General features: G+C 41.9%; 1 protein-coding gene across 1 annotated transcript in view; it reads left to right on the top strand.

The window, feature by feature from the left end:
- LOC135544989 (phospholipid-transporting ATPase IG-like) overlaps positions 1 to 21,382 on the top strand; it is a 66,722-nt gene that overhangs the window by 12,604 nt on the left and 32,736 nt on the right. Inside the window, 2 exon segments of the mRNA XM_064972665.1 lie at positions 19,846 to 19,926; positions 21,017 to 21,124. Of these exon segments, the coding sequence (XP_064828737.1) occupies positions 19,846 to 19,926; positions 21,017 to 21,124 (189 nt within the window).

Raw genomic sequence — 21,382 nt, 5'->3', positions numbered from 1 at the left:
AAAGTAGATGTCCTAACCAAATTGCCAAAACTATAGTTTGTTAACAAGACATCTATGGAGTGGTTGAAAAATGAGTTTTAATGACTCCAACCTAAGTGTATGTAATCTTCCGACTTCAACTGTGTGTGTGTATATATGTACACACACAGTGCATTCAGAAAGTATTCAGACCCCTTGACCTTTTCCACATTTTGTTACGTTACAGCCTCATTTTAAAATGTGTGTTACAGCCTTATTTTAAAATGTGTGTGTGTGTTATTTTTTTGTGGGGTATAGCTATGCATTTGTCACTGAATGCGTGTTTGTAGCACGTGTAAAACAGTCAATTTGACTTCCTGTGGTCAGGCCTGTGTGTATTTGCATGTCATCCTCTTTATGTGTTTTGCGAGTTTAACCTATTTATGGCAGTTGTGAAACTGGGTTTGTGTGGGTAAGCCTTTCCTCCACTGCTCAGTGGAAAGTGTGAGTGGACTGAGAGAGTGAGGGCTGAGCCAGAGTCAAAGCACTGGGTGACATGTTTATCCGTCGGGTCAGTGCTCACAGCTGAACCACACCATTCCCACCCTGTGTGGGGCATCAAACGGATGCATCCGGTTTTCAGGGGAAATGAAAAGAGACTGAGCAACTTCCGATTTTGTCAGAAATGAACCTTTACAGAAAGAAAAATGCACCTCAGAGGTTTTTCACCTCTGCTGCGTTAGGTCCCTTTCTCTACCTCTCCACATCTCTTCTGTAAGAAATAGATCGGCCCAGCGATGATTTTAAAAAATCTACAATTTCTCTGTCGCCCTCCCTCTAACCCAAGGAGATGGAAACTAACCACCTCTCTCTATAACAACCGTAACCTAAACTAAAGGTCTAAACAGCCTGTCCCCAGTGTAATCTGGCTCAGTGTATTGAGCGTCAGGGAGATTCTTCTGGGAGATGAATAGCTGGATGGATAACATTCTGGGAGGATAAGATCATGGAGTGGCTCGCTGGTATAAATAGAGTAGCCTACCAGTTGTCATCATGCTCGTGTCAAAGAACTAGTCTAGAAACCTCATAGTAGGGCTGGGCGATATCGATTTTATTTCAATCTTATGTTTTTGTACTATTTCAAATGCCAGTTTCGCAAGAATCAAGGATTTTTTTCCCCCCGCTTATATGAGCGTTTGTCTGCTTGTTCTCATGTTTTTTTTATTAAATATCTTCTTCAGTGCCTTGTTTACATTCCCATTTAAACTAGAGATCAGTATATGACAGTGCAATTTCTCCCCCCTAACATTGGGAGTCCTTGTACCAAAGGCGGGAAAGCAAGTGACAAGCTTATGTCCAAAATAAGAAAGGCTTTGTCATAAGAGTGAAACCTCTCGCTTCGCCGCCTCCTCTCTGTTTACACACACACACACACCAAGCCCCTCCCCTGCCACGTACACAACAACGATGATAGATCACTTCTTCCTCTCTGACAAGTGGTTTCAACTCGCTATTTGCATTTTGTCCAACAGAATTGGTCATAGGGACACCGAAACACATTGACAGGATTTTTACTAGAATTGGAAAGTTAACCTTTCTAACAATGTTTCTCAACCTCTCAAGTTATGGCTCCTGCGTGGCACAGCAGTTTAAGGCACTGCTTCACACAGTGTCCCTACAGCCCCGTGTTCTCTCACAACCGGCCGTGGCCGTTGAGAGAGACAATTGGTCCGGTTTAGGTTAGGGTTTGGCTGGTCGGGATGTCCTTGTCCCATCACGCTCTAGCGACTCCTTGTGGCGGGCCTGTTGTATGCTGTTTCCTCCAACACATTGGTGCGGGTTAAGCAATCAGTGTGTCAAGAAGCAGTGCGGCTTGGCAGGGTCGTGTTTCGGAGGATGTATGGCTCTCAACCTTTGTCTCTCCTGAGTCTGTACGGGAGTTGCAGTGATGGGACAAGACTAACTACCAATTGGAAATCACTAAATTCGGGAGAAAAAGGGGTAAAAGTACCAACAAAAAGTGGTACCATCAATTAACATTGATTTTCGTAAATTAAAGGGAAACTTCACCACTAGACTCTATTTGGGTGTTTTTCCGGTCTCCCTGCTTAATTTTGAGTGATGAGGTGTTTCAGACATTATAGACTATAGCTGTAGTTTTTTTTTTACTTTTCGTGCCGGGAGACCTCAACCAATGACGCCATCGGTTGATTAAGCTTGTTGTGATTTAAAAATTAACGGAGACGTTTGTAGCTATTATTGCGGCCTTTTTGTGTTTCGCCGATTGCACGATCAAATGAGTAGATATGGTTGTGGTAGTTCAATAGAGCCGTTGGACTTGTCTCAACGATGTTCCTATCTTCCGGGACGTTGCAGGATCTCTAGGCTGACTTATTTTCCTTGGCTTTGTAAGACTACAGCCAGACAGGAGCCATCATTTCTTTCTTCGTCTCACCCTTGAAGGCAGTCTTTTCAAAACAGGCGGTACTAGTTTACAGGTTCACTGGAGCTATGTTAACCGTGCACTGTCTATCCGAGACTGCTAAATAAGTAGCTGCAATGGCTGCTTCCGCTTTCCAAGAAGAGCTGGACGGCGAAACCATTGTTGGATGTTCTTTTCCGTATAGACCTATGTATTTGAGCCGGAATACACTGAAGACGTGCTGAGACTGTGAGAGAAATGATTTCGAGACCAGCTGGACCAGGACTCAGGAGGGTCAATGACAAACAAGTAAGTTGTTTTGCTGTCAGTAGCTAGCTAGCGCTATAACCTCTCTCTTTTAACCGAGGCAGTGTTGTTCAGCACAGTATAATATTGTGATCGTTTCGGACAGGGCATGGTGATGAGAGAACCCCACACGTATTCCCAAACAAATGAAAGCAAAAAACAAATGTATATGAATAGCTAGGCTTATGCTAGCTAGCTGTGATTGTTATACCTCAAATGTACTTCTTTAGTGTAACGTTATAGCTTGCTAACTAGCTTAGCTAGCCTCAGTGCCTCTCATTATGAGCAAAACTGGCTAAATGTTTTGACTCATATTACTCTTGGAGCAACTATACCTGTGTTGTAGCTAGCTAACGTGTGTCTGCGATGTCTCATTCTACACCATGCTGCTGCAGTAGGAATACAGACAGTACACGATGATTGGCCATGAATGTGTAATGTCGTTTGCCTTTTTCTCTCAGACAAAACTGCTTGGATACGAAGAGGTTGAATCTCAAGAGTTACGGGACCTTTCACATATCTCCCCTTGCATCACAGTGATTCCGAACACTTCACTGCATCATACCCAAGTATTCCCTTTGTAGAACTCTAGTATTTATTCTAAGCGTTATTGGCATATTTATTCTACTGTATATGTCATACATTGCCATAACTGTTCCTCCGTACTGCTGTGTAAACTCACCTCGGTCTTCAGAGCAATTAAACGTTGTCTTGAATACAAGCCATGTCTATTTATTTGCCATATTGACAGACTAACCTACTGTTTTATTGAAACATGTTTACTTGGCAACCAATTAGTTTAAATGATACACCAACTCCCTGCATCATTTGTTTTAGCACGAAGATTGAAGCGAGTTTATCCAAATACATTTAATGAATATCACAATGAATTGATCAATAAGTTGAAATCAACACGTTATAGGTTTCTGATAAAGCTGGAATCATTTAGCCACTTGTCAGTACTAGTAAAACATTTTATATAAAACACTTATATGCATATGTACAATAGCTAGCAATATCTGGACCACAATGCAGTTGTGAGCATACTTGGCATTCAATATTATACTACATCAATCTAACTGAATATGGATGTTTTTGGTTGATCGTTCCAGAATGTTCTTCATCTGGTGAACTTCCTGTGTTGGGGAATGGCAGCTGGTTTAGCAGGCTTTGGTGATGTTGTGTTTGGGGAACTGTGGCTCTGGCTCCTTGTAGACCACCGTCTGGCCCTTTCTGAACTCCACAGCCAGGTGGACAAGCCTCTTGTCCACTTTCTTCTCCACCCACTGCTTCAACCTCTTGGAGAAGATTTCATGGAATGACATGTTGACTGGTCATGAAGATGTGTAACCATACAATGAATTAAAAAGGGTACTGTGGAATGGTGTTTTGTTACTCTGAGTCAATGGGGCTTTTAGCAAATATTGTAAAAGTTTGAGCAGCACTTGTCTTGTGGACAGTTTAGTGTTATTGGTGATGTTTGCTTTCTCAACCGGGTAGTCTGTTTTCATAAATACTTTTGGCTGTCCTGGCTTGTTTCAAAGTCCGCTGTTGAGCTTGAGCTTTTTCCAGGCTGAAACCTTTCATCAAATGGGTTTACAGGCTCTGTACTACTGAAGCATATGTCAAGGTCAGCAGCAGCAGCATGGTTAGTCTGTAGGACACGTAGTCAGTGCTTTAGCCAACATTTTACACTTTGCCCCCATCAATACACACTCAAACAACAACTTTGTCCACCCACCGCCCTCATGGCAATGGATCATGCATACTAACCTTCACACAGAATACCTTTTCCCAACAGACACCAGTCGGTGACTGCATTAACAATCAACTTGCTTCCTAATAACTACAGTAGTTGTAGCCTACTTATAAACACACCAACCATGACGACACGACAGTGAAAAGGAATAACTAGTCAGTTAAACAACCGAAATGTGTGTTCTGCATCTATCCCAACCTTTCTGAATAAGAGAGGTGCAGGTTGCTGCCTTAATCGATGCCCAGGGAGGAGGAGTTGTTGAGGGTTAACTGCTTTGCTCAAGGGCAGATTGACAGATTTTTCCACCGTGCCGGCTCCGGGATTCGAACCAACAACCTTTCGGCCCAAAGATCTTAACCGGTAGGCTACCTGCCGCGGACCGTGTGCATGCCTAGCTCCAGTATATCTATTTTCTCGTCATGGAAAGATTTAATAGATTTTAGGTAACTTACGCTAGTTCCCGGTACTGAGCTTGATGTTCGTGCCTCTGCAGTTATTGATTAGACTCTAAATAGAACAGTCACGTTGGCATCTGCGGTAGCTAGCTAGCATAATGGTTAGCTAAACGTAACCCAATGAAAACATTAGCTTGAGAAGTTACAAATCACATCATCAGACAGCACCTGCCTAATTATAATGAACAATAATATAACACAACTGGCAACAATTTCAAAGATTTAAGTAAAGGCTGTCCCCGACTAAAATTAATCTTGGTTGACCGAAAGTGGTCTGTTCTGTCGACCAATTGATTGGTAGAAATTTTAAACGTGAATTTTTCAATATACGCACCCATGTATTTTAATAAGATCAACTATATGCTTGGTTGATGCTGTTTGATTTAAATAAGACCATTGACTCAAGAGGGAGCCAAAGATCAAGATAACCAGAAGAGAACTTGCCCCGACCATCCTCCTGCTGGCTTTACCAGATTCTGCTATTACTCTCCTGAAGTTTTCGGCAATTGGCTACACGAGGAGTCTGCAACCTTTCATGTGGAATGCCAATTTATCTGACTATTTCGTGCCAGTTATGGTTTTCATATGGACATTTTGTGTAACAGTTTCATTTAATTTATGTAAAAGTAGCCTACATAAAGCCAACAAATAAAACATAGGTAGAACAGGTAGAACATACCCTGAAAAATAAATATCCTATAAATCACATTGGTTACGCATGGCTTGTCTGCAAATTTAACTTCAAACGTATAAAATATTCTGGGCTCCTCAGTTTCCCAGTGCCAGTGAGCCAGACACGCTGCAGGCCATTTGTCCAAGGGTTAAGAGCTCATCAGCTAGACTTATTTTATGTTTCCACTGGATCAGGGCATGACATTTTTCCCATTCACACGGAGTGGTTATCAAAAGGGAGAGAGCTGGAAAGATTTTAAAAATACATTGAACTACTGTCCTCAATGGATGTAAAAAATATACTTTGTTTGAGGGGAAGAAAATATTACTTTGAGAAGCTCCACAACATTATGGGGGTGCGTTAAGCCAATCTGAAATACTCTCATATTCTCAAATGGGCACATTTTTATATGCCCACAGGCCAAGTAGCCTATAGGCCTACTTCAATCTGTAATCGGGTGCGCATCCTTACTCCACAATGACTGTAGCTCTCCAAACAAAAGACAATGACCTAAATTGACAGCTCATAAATGGAATGAAATAAACTAACTTATCACAAGTGTTGCATAGGTTGTGCGCACTGCAAACTACATGTCTACTTTGACCATGGTAAATGACTGGAATAATAATATATTGAATGCATTTACAGAAATGACCATAACCAAACATTGTAGATTAGGAATTAAAGGTACATGTAGGGTACTGCTGGTGATGTATGTAATGGGGAATTGATAGACACCAACAATCAAGGCAAACAATTCACATGATGAATGGGCACATTCTGGAGAGAGACGTGCATTTTGGCCACCCTCCCCTTCTTGGACAGTGCCATCCACGTGGCCTCCGCAATGGTTCACTCTCATCGTCTGCAATGGATTAGTTCACTGAGATGGCCGCGAATCAGACAGGTGTCTTGTGTGCCATAAAGAAAGAAATATATATTTGCTGTTGCTCAACCTAAAGAAAATATTGGGCGACCAACCGTTTCTGGCCCAAACAATCAACCAGTTGACTAATTGGGGTCAGCCTTAGTTACAGTTCAAATGAGAATCGGTCAAATTGAAATAAATTAATTAGCCCCTAATCTATGGATTTCACATGACTGGGAATACAGATATGAATCTGTTGGTCACAGATGCATTAAAAAAATGGGCCTCACAATAGCCCTCAGGATCTGGTCACGATATTTCTGTGCATTCAAATTGCATTGATAAAATGCTCGTTGTCCGTAGCTTGTTCCTGCCCATACCATAACCCAACCACCACCATGGGGCACTCTGTTCACAACGTTGACTTCCGCAAACCGCTCGTCCACACAACGCCATTCACGTGTTCTGCATTTGAGGCGAATTGGACGTACTGCCAAATTCTCTAAAATAATGCTTGGGGCGGCTTATGGTAGAGAAAATAATATTAAATTGTCTGGCAACAGCTCTGGGGGACTTTACAGTCAGCATGCCAATTGCACCCTCCCTCAACTTGCGACGTCTGTGGCATTGTGTTGTGACAAAACAGTACATTTTAGAACGGCCATTTACTGTCCCCAGCACAAGGGGCACCTGTGTCCCTGTTGTTTAATCAGCTTCTTGATAAATCAATCCACCTGACAGGTGTAGCATATCTTGGCAACGGAGAAATGCTCACTAACTGGGATGTAAGCAAATGTATTTTATTTTTTGTGTGGAACATTTCGGGGATTTTTTTATTTCAGCTTTTTTTATTTCAGTTCATGAAACACTTTACATGTTCCATTTATATGTTTGATGTTCTTTGGAATTTCTAGCGAGCATATTATGAAAACCAGCTAGATTTTGGTTTAGCATAAACAAATGTAGTTTGCTTGCTAGGTAACTTTTAGCTACGTTATCTCGGCTTGACTTTTCTTCTGCTTTTCTTCCACTTTGAAGTGAAGGGGAACATCTCTTTGATAGCATCCCTTTTTAACGTTCAACGACATGGCAGCCCTATCAGTTGAGACTTCAGTTCCGTTTCTAAATCCTCTGGCTGAAACTACTGGCCTAGACTTTAATATTTTTCAGGGCGCTCCATGTGCTGAAATTGCTATGTATTTGTGGTTTGCTGATAGGCATTGCAATGTAGCTGCCCGTTTCTACCGGTGAGATGCATAAATGCTCGTATTTGCATGTAGTGAGGAAATCTGACATTTTTGTGACATGCTCATAGCTTATTAATGCAAATACAGTGCATTCGTAAATTATTCAGACCCCTTCCCTTTTTCTTCCATGTTGTTACGTTACAGCCTTATTCCAAAATTGATTAAATCAAATTCTACACACACTACCCCATATTGGCAAAGCGAAAATAGGTATTTGGATTTTTTTGCAAATGTATAAAACGGATATACCTTATTTGCGTAAGTATTCAGACCCTTTGCTATGGCACTGAAAATTGAGCTCAGGTGCATCCTGTTTCCATGAATCATCCTTGACGCTTCTACAACTTTATTCCACCTGTGGTAAATTCCCTTGATTGGACATGATTTGAAAAGCTACACACCTGTCTATTTTAAGGTCCCACAGAAAAAATAAACAAACCATGCGGTTGAAGGAATTGTTCGCAGAGCTCCGAGACAGGATTGTGTTCAGGCACAGAGCTGTGAAAGGGTGGCAAAAGAAATCTGCACCATTTGAAGGTCCCCACAAACACAGTGGCCTCCATTCTTAAATGGAAGAAGTTTAGAACCACCAAGCCTCTGGCCGGGCGGCTAACTCTTGGAAAACTGATCGGGGAGAAGGGCCTTGGTCAGGGAGGGGACCAAGAACCCGATGGTCACTCTGACATAGATCCAGAGTTTCTGTTTGGAGATGGTTGTCCTTCTGGAAGATTCTCCCATCTCTACAGCACTCCACCAATCAGGCCTTTATGGTAGTGGCCAGACGGATGCCACTCCCCAGTACAAGCACATGAAAGCCTGCTTGGAGTTTGGCAAAAGGAACCTAAAGACACTCAGACCATGAGAAACCAGATTCTCTGGTCTGATGAAACCAAGACTCTACTCTTTGGCCTGAATGCCAAACTTTACTTCTGGAGGAAAACTGACACCATCCTTACAGTGAAACGTGGTGGCAGCATCATGCTGCAGGGTCTGGGGGACTAGTCAGGATCAAGGGAAATATGAATGGAGCAAACTACAGAGATCCGTGATGAAAACTCGCACAGGACCTGACTGGTTCACCTTCCAACAGGACAGCAACCCTAAGCACACAGCCAAGATAAGAGGGGCTTTGGGACAAGTCTCTGAATGTCCATGTGGCCCAGCCAGAGCCCGGATTTGAACCCAATCAAACGTCTCTGCAGAGACCTGAAAAAAGCTGTGCAGCTACGCTTCCCATCCAGCCTGACAGAGCTTGAAAGGATCTGCAGAGAAGAATGGGAGGAATTCCCCAAATTCAAGTGTGCCAAGCTTGTAGCGTCATACCCAAGAAGACTCGAGGCTGTAATTGCTATCAAATGTGCTTCAAAGTACTGAGTACTTGTGATTATTTTTAAATGTGCTATTACTAAAAATCTGTTTTTGCTTTGCCGTTATGGGGTGAGGGGTGGGGGGAACTAATCAATTTTAGAATAAGGATATAATGTGAAAAAAGGAAAGGGGTCTGAATACTTTACGAATTGACTATGCGGTGAAATTTCCTTTTAATGCTCAGTCTATTGTTCGGCATTGCAGTATGACTTGAGCATCTAATTTTCTCACTCATTACTCATTCAGGATGTGTAATCATGGTAACATTCCCATTAATGTAGAAGTGTTTAGAAAGATTCTATTATTACCAATAAAAGTTACTCAAATGACACACTAGATTATTTAGCATTCATTTCTATTGGGCACAAAATAATCTGAAACAGCAAATGCATCCAACATTTGTAGTCACAAGCTTGATAGTCATTGCGTGCTATGAATATAGGACCAAATACTTAACTTTTTATTACATTAATACATAAATAATTGCATTTGTCACAGTACTTTAGGTCCACTAAAATAAGGGGGAGTTTGGGCTGGGCGATATGCCCAAAATAATATCACTTTTTTATTTTTTTATTGACAGTTTTTTGTTTTTTAACAATTAAAAGTTGTAAATTTGCTTTGCGTCGTGCGTGACCCCAGGGTGGCAACACATACATTCTAAGTGATTTCAATGGGTCTTTCTCCTTTCTGATTTGTTTTATACTGTTCAATTCAACTTCAACCCCCAAAAAGTCAATTGTCAGCCATTTCTGCATTTGAGATCCTTTCTACACTGCCATGTAGGGCTGAACGATATGGCCAAGTAATCGGGGCCTTATTTTTAACAATGTTGCAATTTGACTTGTGATTTAGAGCAAAACACTTGGAATCATGGGACTATAATGTGTATTCTAATTATGTAGTTAGAATATAATAGTGGGCACTTTTAATACAGTGTTTGACGTGACATCGAATGAGAATGCCAGGGAGGAGTTATTGTGACAGGATAGGAACTAAAGTGTTGATATGTGTTTCCTATAATCTTTGGCTACGTTGAATGTTTTCTCTTAGCTACTTCATGTAGCTTTTAGCTACTTCATGTAGCTAACATTATTCTTGCTTTGCGTTTACAACTTTAATTTAGAAGACACTGTTGCACAAACATGTTGATTTAGGTCTACACAATCACTGGTATTATCAGGCTGTATAGCTAATTACGCTTGCCCTTACTCAGTACGTGTATTAGCTAGCTAGCAAGTGATTAGCAGCTAACAAGATTTAGGCCCAACTTGCTAAAAAAAGACAAACTAGCTGTTTGCAGATGTAAGAAACACAAGCTTAGTGTCATTATAGAATGCTAGTATTTATATTAAGATGCAAAGTGACAACTACAGTGTTGCATATGCTGCATTGACCATGCAGACTGAGTGCAAGTGTCTCGTGGTTGAGGAACATCAAATGCGCTCCATTAGTGACGGGGCTTAGCTAGGTCTGTGTGGACAGCGGCATAGAGGGAGTGGAGAGGGATGACTCAGGTAGCGAAGTAAAACTATAAAGATGGACGTCACACACTGCGTATCACATTTAACAAACCAAACATTCAAATACCGGCATAGAAGGTTCATCAATACTGGTATATCGCAAAACACGTATACCGCCCAGCAGTAGGGGGAGTATGCACAAAAAGTGTGTATGGAATGGATGGAAATACCCTCAAATTAAAGCTGAACACCTGCAATTTAACCTCAGTCATTGCATAATTTCACATCCAAAGTGCTGGATTTACAGAGCCAAAACATGTCACTGTCGGAGCTCGTGAATCGCCCATTTGTTTACATTTTTTGCCATTTCGTCCAGCCCTACCCCAACAAGGTTGAAAAGATGCGTTGGTCTTGAACTCTGTTCATTGGTTATTTGATGTCCCCAGCCAACAGCACAGCCTCCTCCATCAGTATTCTTTACCTGTTTTGAATCTCTATCAGTGGGTTTATCTTAGTGTATTGTGTGTGCAGTACATGTACTGGAGTGTGCAGTTTTTTTTATTTTATTTTATTTATTTCACCTTTATTTAACCAGGTAGGCTAGTTGAGAACAAGTTCTCATTTACAACTGCGACCTGGCCAAGATAAAGCATAGCAGTGTGAACAGACAACACAGAGTTACACATGGAGTAAACAATTAACAAGTCAATAACACAGTAGAAAAAAAAAGAGAAAGAAAAGGGAGTCTCTATACAAAGTGTGCAAAAGGCATGAGGAGGTAGGCGAATAATTACAATATTGCAGATTAACACTGGAGTGATAAATGATCAGATGATCATGTACAGGTAGAGATATTGGTGTGCAAAAGAGCAGAAAAGTAAATAAATAAAAACTGTGGGGATGAGGTAGGTGAAAATGGGTGGGCTATTTACCAATAGATTATGTACAGCTGCAGCGATCGGTTAGCTGCTCAGATAGCTGATGTTTGAAGTTGGTGAGGGAGATAAAGGTTAACTAAATGTGCATAGTGTGTTTGATTTAAGATGAAAGGTTTAAGTGCAGCGTAAACGTGAGTCATGATCTTGTAATCGTGCGTGTGTTGTGTGTGGGTGTGTTTTGGGGTGGTATGGGCTGTGCTCACATGTTTACCCAGCCTGTCGCGTGGCATGCCATTTCTCCACTAATCCAACCTCTCTGGAAGAGAGCCTAACTGTCCAGTTCCCCCCCACGCAGCCTACCATTATAATCACATGGTGTAGCACACACAACCTGCATTCACATCACAACCAAAAATAAACCCTTTCAATTACCAGAATCCAAACCTCACATAACCCCCCCCCCCCCCTCTTTCCCCCTCTTTCTCAGTGAGTGAGTCTCCGTTCAATGTCTTGCTCTCTTAGTCTCTCACTCTCTTATTGAGCTTTTCCTTTTCTCTCCATCTCTCTGTTAACAAGTCTCCCTTTCCCTCTCCATTAGCAGGTATCTCTCCATCCATCCCAGTTAGTGTTGGTCTCCATCTCAGCACGTTTCTCTCTCCCCGTTTAGTGACGGTCTCTTTCTCTCAGCAGGTCTCTCCCCGTTTAGTGATGGTCTCTATCTCTCTGTTGGTGAGTCTCGCTCTCTGCAGCGAAAGCTGCACCGCTGACGTCAGCAGCCAGGGAGCCCGCTGTACTTCTGAGAGCCTCAAATAGACTCTGGCTGCCTTTTTTATAAGAAAAGCACCACTCGCCTATAAATAGCCCGGCATGCCTTTTGCTGCCTGACTCCTGATCGAATGGGAGCAGATCAGGGGCAGGAGATGGAGGGAGAGAGGGAGGATGAGAGGGCCATTTCCTCCCCTGCCCTGGGACGTGAGTCACTCACTCTGACACACTTCTTCCTTGTTTTTCAGTGTCAGATCTCACATCAGTTCTGTGGAGTCGTCTTCTTGACTGACTAGGTCTGAGTGTTTTTGGTGCAGTGTGGAGGAGGCGAGTTTGAGGAATGGGCCTGGTGTTTTGTGGATATTCGGGTGGGATACGGTCTAGTTGTGTGATTCATGTGACATTACCTCTCCTTCCCTCGTACATTTTCTAGACTCCACCAAACTAATGAGGCTGAGGGGAAAATGGCCTGCCCCACCTAGGTAATGCTAGGGAGAACATTGGAGTGGTGCTCACTTAATGTATTGTACTAAGTGCATGGGTGTGGAATGTTTGTGTGATATAGTGCCCTCTGTAGTGGACTCTCTCTGCAGTACTGTGGTGGGACTGACCGTGTACCGGTCGGGGACAATACTGTCCTCAGCACTTTCAGATGCATCTAGCCCCTCTCCCTACTGGCTTTTATCAATTTATTAGATCGAAAAACAATGTGCTCCTCCGCCCGCTCCCACCCAACATCCATCACCTATGGGGCCGGGAGGCAGCATTAGTTCCAGCTGCTTTCTGCTGAATAGACCTGAATAGACTTTTACTGAGTGTGGTGAGGGTCAGGGCTTGGCCGGGATAGGAGAGTGGATCGGTGGGAGATATTCAATAACACTTCATCAGGTGGAACCGGCAGGTCCACTGAGGAGTCTTTAACACCTGGGTCCACACAGCTCCACGTATTCTATTAAAGTGTTTTCTCTTTCTGTCTGGAAACACCTGGAGCTGTAGAAGAGGGAAGGGTGGTTTCACTGTTTCTCTCTTCTTTTGAGTCCCAGGGAGAGAAACAATGCAGAGTCTGTTCCCTGTTTTTCCTGATTCTGCATTCTGGCTGAAGGTTCAATGTGCCCCAGTCCATCTCTGCCTTTTTTTTATAATAGATTTCTTAACTGTAATCACAGCAGTCTCAGATGCTTTAGCGCTTAGCCTGGTGGTGTGTGTACGTTAATCTCAATAAATAGACCCATTTTGCTCTAACGATAAATAAATAAAAATGTCATGCACAGTTGCATTACATTAGCGGCAGGGCTCTAGACTGACTCTCCAGTGCCAAGTAAGACATTAAATAAGTTAGATATTTCATCAAGCATATTCAGGGAATGCATGATAAATATTTTGATGTGCAACATATCAGTCAAAATTGAATCATGGATGATCAGATTTATTTAGAAATGAATCTGCCTGCATGTTTTGTGTGGATATTAGCCTAGCCTACATGCTACATAATTTACAACCTGAGGAAGTGGGAACTCAAAACACGTTAGCTAGATTGTCAACTGTAATATGATATTGTTGTTAGATGGCTGCAGTGCATTCGGAAAGTATGCAGCCCCTTTTCCACATTCTGTTAAGTTCAGCCTTATTTAAAAAAAAATATATTTTTTTTAAATTATTCAATCTACACACAATACCCCATAATAAGAACGTGAAGAATGTCTGTCTATAAACAGTGTTGTAGTGATGTGCACATACAACCCATATTTATTTACAATAGTGTTTGTTCTTCACTGGTTGCCCGTGTGATCATCCTTGAGATGTTTCTACAACTTGATTGGAGTCCACCTGTGGTAAATTAAAGGTGATTGGACATGATTTGGAAAGGCACACACCTGTCTATGTAAGGTCCCACAGTTGACAGTGCATGTCAGAGAAAAAACCAAGCCATGAGGTTGAAGGAATTTGTCCATAGAGCTCAGAGACAGGATTGTTTCAAGGCACAGATCTGGGGAAGGGTACCAAAAAATATCTGTAGCATTTGAAGGTCCCCAAGAACACCGTGGCCTACATTTATTAAATGTCTGTCCTTTTATAGTAGAGTGGCCAGATGGAAGCCACTCCTACCTACCGAAGCAAACTTGCTTCGAAAGAGGGCAATATCGGTGTCAGTCATTTTCGGTTTATCGTCCCAGCTCTATTGTACGTACAGTATCAGTCAAAGGTTTGGACACACCTAGTCATTGAAGGCTTTTTCTTTTTTACTATTTTCTACATTGTATAATAATAGTGAAGACTAACTCCTAGCCTAGCTAATGTTAGCATGCTAGCTAGAATTTGTAAAATGTAATGTCTAGCAAATTGGTAAAATATTGTACTTTTTGCTAATTCGTAACAGGTAATATGAATTGTAATATCATACGAAATGGTTGATGGACATTCCCAGATGAATACAGATCAAATGAAACGTGAAATAACCTACTAAATGGAGTGTCTTGGGTTTACGTGCATAAGGTGTCATCGTATCCCCACAGATCAAATTAATTTCAACAGTACAGTCCACTACCATGCTGCACTGGTGTAAAATGTCACTATTGTATATGATTTGTATATTAACATATCTGGGTTATTTAGTTTTTACATTATTTATTGAATATTCAAAATATACAATATACTTGCAGTGAAGCCGCTCAATAACTACATCATACCAGTCATTCAACAGATTCCCATTCAGAGCTACACACAATCATCCAGGGTCAATGCCCTGCTCAAGGGCATGTTGACCGATCTACCACCAGGCCAGAAAACGTGAACCCGAACCCTCCAAGACATTAGTTGTAAAAACACTGCCACTTAGTGTCATTCAAATGTACTTTTTATTATGATTTATTTAGACTTAAAAAAATAAATACATACATACATACATACATACATACATACATACATACATACATACATACACTTTTATCTTAGCACGATGGTCAATCTCTCACACAGCAACTCCACTCCCACTTGTCGCCAATTCCACATATCAACCCTCAGCTTCCCTCAGGCCATCCCATCTATGTCTGCTGGCCACCTACTTCGGGTTTCTACGCAACACATATCTTTCAACTATACTGTGATGTTTAATCTACAATTTCAATCTATCTAATCGAATAGAATCCACAAATTGCGAGTTGAAGATAAATACTTTTACTAAGAGTATTAGTAATTGACTGACCCTGTCTCTCCAGATCTCCTAACAGTACTATTTCTAGGGTCAATTTTAGATCAATGCTATGCATTTTGAGCCATTCCTGAACCTGTGACCGGAAACAGGCTACCTGAGGCCAATACCAAAATAAATGGTCTATTGATTCCGTATCCTCACAACGAAATCTGCAGAGTTTCGATGATTTTATGCCCCAAATATTCAACATATTGTTGGTGGCAAGAATTCTATATAATTTTAGCTGAAAAGCTTGAAGTCTTGAATCTTGCGTTGTTTTATATATCAACTCATACACTCTGTACCATGGAATCGGTACATCAAAAATCTCTTCCCAACTATTTTGTATTCTGTATGGCACAGTTGTCAACATCCTGGTCCTCAAATTAAACTGGTATACTTTCCTAATTATGCTATTCTTATTCCTCTGCCAGTTTTGATCCTTTAAATTGGGCAGACAGACCAGTTTTCTACCTCCTCCCGCTGCCACCCGCCTCCATTTTTGGGGCAATTCTGCAATCAATTGGTTGTGAACTCTTGGATTGAGCAGACCTTCCAGTACAATTCTGATAACTCTACCATTCCAATTTACAATATAATTTAAGAACAAAATACCCTTTTCAAACAACTTTCCCATAAATACAGGTATTTTATCAACCAGCACATTTGAGTTCAGCCATAATATTTATTGGAATATTTGTTCTAACTTTTCAGGGGGATGAAATTGTAGCCAGCTCTGCAATGCTCGTTTGAAAATGATACTTTTTTTTAAGTATCATTTTCAATTAATCGAAAATGAAACATGGCAATCTGCACAAAGGCAAAAAGGCCAATTTTAAACAATGGTTGAGCTTTTCTTAGTAATCTACTTGAGAACCATTTAGGGTTCAAATACATTTTTTGGAATGAGTGAAGCTTTGAGGGAGCTTTCGTGCTTTTATATTTAATCATCTCAACCCACTCAATTCCTTTTCATTATATAGATATGCACGTTTTATTTTGTCTGGTTTAGCGTCCAAGATTAAGTGAAATATTTTATGCTCATATGATTTGAAAAATGAATCATCAGGAGTAGGCAGCGCCATAAGTAAGTGCGTAAACTGAGATATGACTAAGGAGTTAATCGGGACAATTTTTCCATAAACAGACAGATATTTACCACTCCATGGTTGCAGGATCTTGTCTATATTCTTTTACAAGTTTTCTATTGAAATTCATTGTGGAGAGCTATTTATCTTTTGTGATATGAATACCGAGTATGTCTACTTCACTATCAGCCCATTTTAAAGTTAAACTGCAGGGTAATGTAAAAGTTGTACTTTTTTAAGTATCCAATAAGTAATATTGTACATTTATCATAATTAGGTTTTAGTCCAGAGAGTACAGAAAAGTTATCTAGATCTTTAATGAGACATTGCAGGGATGTAGCTTGCGGACTTAATATAAAACGTGAGTCATCGGCATACATGGACACATTTGTTTTTAAGCCTTGGATTTCTAATCCTCTAATGTTATTGGATCTGATTTTAATAGCTAGCATTTTGATGGCCATAACGAATAGATATGATGACAGCAGACACCCTTTTTTAACTCCTCTTGACACTTCAAAACTCTCTGAGAAGTAGCCGTTATTTACTATTTTACACCTGGGGTTGCTATACATTATTTTTTACCCATTTTTTAAGAGAATTACCGAACTTGAAAAAAATCCAGGCATTTATAAATCAAATCCATTATTACTTTATCAAATGCCTTTTCAAAATCTGCTATAAATACCATTCCTGGCTTCTTATGTTTCATGATGTTCTTTTATTTCTAGTAGCTGTCGTATATTATTTCCAATGTATTGTCCATGTAAAAAACCCATACAGCCCTGGGGGGTTTCCAGACTGAAAGGATTTAATAGCCTCAAAGTTCTTCCTCTGTAATTTGGCCTTCACACTGATCTTTCTGTACATTTGTTAATTTTCCATTTTTTATATTATTTGGAAATAATTCCTTACCATAATCTTTATTCAGTGGGAAAGGATGAGACGGAAAAGAGAAACATCTGCCTCAAATAATTAGCTTCCTCTTTTAAAATATCATTCAGAGAATCATAGATGACTCCGTTTTCAGTAACGAGTTTCTGCAAATTATTTTTGTTAGCATTCCTGTATTGGAGATTCAGGAATTGACATTTTTCTCCATTTATACTTTACAACATCTATTTTCTTTGACCTGAAACATATAATTGTATGACCTATGTGATGCATCTCTGTTCTGGTGTTTTTGTACCCCTCTACTATGTAGTGAGATGGGGGCAGTCCCGTCCCAGAAAGGCAGTCCATTCTGCATGCCTTGTTGACTTTTGTGCGTTGCAAACTTAGCTAGCTCATCAACCAGTATTTTCTTTGTCATTTCTGCACGATGGCACTTATTAAAGCCTTGAATCTCATAGGGACGTCACTGTCACCACTGCTCATCTAGCTAGCCGCTTAGCCAGCAGGGTTGCATCAGTTTCTTTTAGACTAGCTAGCTAGCTAAAAATCAAGCAAATGGTACTGAGCTCAAGACAAAATCATGTTTTGACATTGTATCGGCTATGTTGTGGTTGTTTTTTGCTTTTTTTTTGCGCTTAGTATATTGCATATCATATTTTTGGCATTTAACTCTGATTATCTTATGGCATGCATCTAATCTGGTTTCGGCATTAGAAAAGTAGTGAAGTCCCAAATTCCTGTGAGACTGCGATAATTTGACAATTCAATGTACTTGTAGGTTATGGACACGCCGCCTATCTCTGTAGTGCATTTGATGGAGTTTTCATTTATGCAAATAATCATGATTCTGCCATGTAGGCATAGGCTACTTTGTAGTTACCTTTTAATTGCCTTTCCATCTACCTGAAGACAGTTAGGCTATCATTAGCATCTCTAACGGCTATACAAAGTGGTACTGTAGACATATACATTCCCTACGCGCACTGCACACACACACACGGGCATTCACAGTAATGTGAACCAAAAACGAATATGCCCGGTCAAAAACAATGGCACTGTTACCATTACATCGATTTTAGTTGTTACATACACCGGATAGGTTCAGTGAAAGATGTGGTTTTACAGGGTAGACCATAGTAGTACAGGGCCCCTGGAGCAAATTGGAGTTAAGTGCCTTGCTCAAGGGCACATTGACAGATTTTCCACTTTGTCGCCTCAGGTATTCGAAGCCGCGACCTTTCGGTTACTGGCCCAATGCTTTAACCTCTAGGCTAACTGCTGCCCTGCGTATGTGAGCGGAAGAGAGAGGCTGTGTTAGTGGGGAAGCAGCATGTTCCTCATTGTCAGTCCTCTCACAGGAAAGCAGGAGAACACCAGACCGAGAGGGCTCACAACATGTCTCCTGCTGCTGCCTCAGAGGATGCCTATCTGACAGCTTGTACAGCTCATGCTCCGAATGACAAATAAGAGCCACTCTGTGCGCACTGGTGTGTGTGTGTGTTCCATAACACAGGCCACTTGCTCAGTGGAAGCCCCGGTGGTGAGAGCCTTTTGCGTGCTGCAGGATCAGGGCAGAGGGGGTAAAATCTGTCTTGTGACAGCATTGAGGCTACACAACACATTCTCTCTCACACACATAATTACACAATCGTTGCATGTTGTTGGGGGCTGTTTTGCTGGTAAGCTTTTGCCTCGTAGCTCCAGTCAGGCGGTGTTCCTGAGCCACTGGTTGTTTGGGATTACCTGATTGGCCCTGTGCAGGCATGCTCTTTAGGATCATTAGTGGTTCAGGTTCCTGTATGTACACACACCCACACACACCAGATTCCTGTACAGCCCCCGGCCTGCGGTGGAGGACTGCTCTCAGCAGCCCAGCAGGAGAGGAGAGCTTGCTCAGTGGTCTGAGACGTTGGCACCAGAACCAAGCAGGCGGCAGGCACCAGCCCCCGTGTGTGCAGATTAAATACCACCGTGGCCCTGGCCCACTTGATTAGATGTCCTGCAGGTCCAAGCTGCTTGGGTTCTCCTCCCACTCTGTCTCGGTATGAAATGTCTCATGCCCCTCTGTTGGACCGGAGAGATTAGGCAGGTGCGCGCACACACACACACACACACACACACACACACACACACACACACAATACAACCTGTATTGATGTGGGAGTGCTTGCTGAACCTTAACCACATTGCAACATGTAATTGAGGAATCTGTCATAACTTGTCCAATGTCATTTTCCCATTCAGTGTATTTTCATTTAAGAAATGGTCTTGGAAATGACTCCTGTACTGAACAACTCCCGAGACGGAGTTGTCTGCATTCCCTACGTTGTAGTCGAGATAGGACTTATGACCTAGTCAGTGTTAACGACTATCTACATTTTTAGTATATATGCTACCATTACAATTAGTCGACTAGTTATTAGAGCTAGTAGTAAATTCGTCTAATTTTATCATAAGACTTCATGAACGGGATTGTATAGTCCGTAAAGTTTCTGGTGTTCTCTCCTACAGGTGATCGTAGACACCCCCACCAGCCCAGTCACTAGTGGCCTACCCCTGTTCTTTGTCATCACTGTCACAGCCATCAAACAGGTAAGAAATGGCAGCACTGTCCCCTTTGACCCCCCCCCCAACCCCCCCAAATAGATGTAGAATTACTAGAACCGGCATCCCCATTCTGAGGGGCCTTTCACATTCTAGTAACTCTATTTCTGTGGCTCTCCATGCGTCTACACCACCTCTCTTCCATGTTAAACATTTGTTTTCCCTTTCTGTAAAAGTTTATTTTTGGGGTGTGAAGTATGGAATCGTTGCCTATGGTTTTGTCATAGCCAAGGTAATGCTGGCTATGAGATGGTGATTTTTTTTAAAGAGAAGGGGAACGTTGTCTTGGAACATGACCAAATGGTACTATAGTCGCTCGTATAGAAACAAATGATCAGAGGAGTCTCTTTTCTGTGGAAGCGTGTCCAAGCTTTTAGATGTATTGTTTTAGGAATTGGCTTTTCTGGTGGCCTGCTGCTAGGGCTTTTTGAAATGCACAATGGAGGGTGGACTTCCTTCCAAAAATATATATGGGACAGACTGATAGCGGCTAGCGATGCTGCATTTAGCCAGGCTTTGAAGTGGGACACAAGGGGAGGCTCTGTAGACTGGGTTAGGTGAGCCCTGCAGTCAGTCCCTTACTAAAAGGACATTGTCGCTCCGTTCTCTCTGTCCATCCATCTACCACCCACTCTTTCCTCTTCCTGTTTCATCCCTGCATCATCCCGAGCTCCCGAGTGGCGCAACAGTCTAAGGCACTCCATCTCAGTTCTCGGGGTGTAACTACAGACCCTGGTTTGTTTCTAGGCTGTATCACAACTGGCCGTGATTGGGGAGTCCCATAGGGCGGCGCAAAATTGGCCCCGTGTCGTTAGGGTTTGGCCGGGGTAGGCTGTCATTGTAAATAAGAATTTGTTCTTAACTGACTTGATAAAATCCCTCCCTCCCTCCCTCTGGCATCTTTCTTCCTCTATCCCTCTTATCCCTGTTACCCTGACCTCTGACACTGAATATCTATTGGCCCTCTCTTCATGTCCCATTTCACTCTTGCTTACCCTCTTTCCCTCCCTCTCCATCTTCTGCTCTCTCTTCTCCCCATCTTTCTTTCTCGCTCTCTCGCTCTCTCTCGCTCTCTCAGGGCTATGAGGACTGGCTGCGGCACAAGGCAGATAATGAGGTGAATAAGTACCTGGTGACAGTGCTGGAGGACGGCCGGAGAGCATGCAAGGAGAGCGAGAAGATCAAGGTACCTTTTAGCAAGCTGCGCACCGGTCAAGTTCCCCGGAAATAAATATCCCCTTAGGTACATGGGGGTCGGGAGGGAGAGGTTCTTGTATGGCTCTATGGTATGGTAATCCCAAGTAGGTGATGCAGAATGGAGGAAGATGATACATTTGAGTCAAAACATTGAGGACACCTGCTCTTTCCGTGACAGAGGTGAATCCCGGTGAAAGCTATGATCCCTTATTGAGGTCACTTGTTAAATCCACTTCAATCATTACAT

The sequence above is a fragment of the Oncorhynchus masou genome, chromosome 9 (assembly GCF_036934945.1).
Source record: "Oncorhynchus masou masou isolate Uvic2021 chromosome 9, UVic_Omas_1.1, whole genome shotgun sequence".
NCBI classification, from domain to species: Eukaryota; Metazoa; Chordata; class Actinopteri; order Salmoniformes; family Salmonidae; genus Oncorhynchus; species Oncorhynchus masou.
Note: the sequence above shows the minus strand (reverse complement) of the source record. Positions and strands in the feature narration are given on the sequence as shown.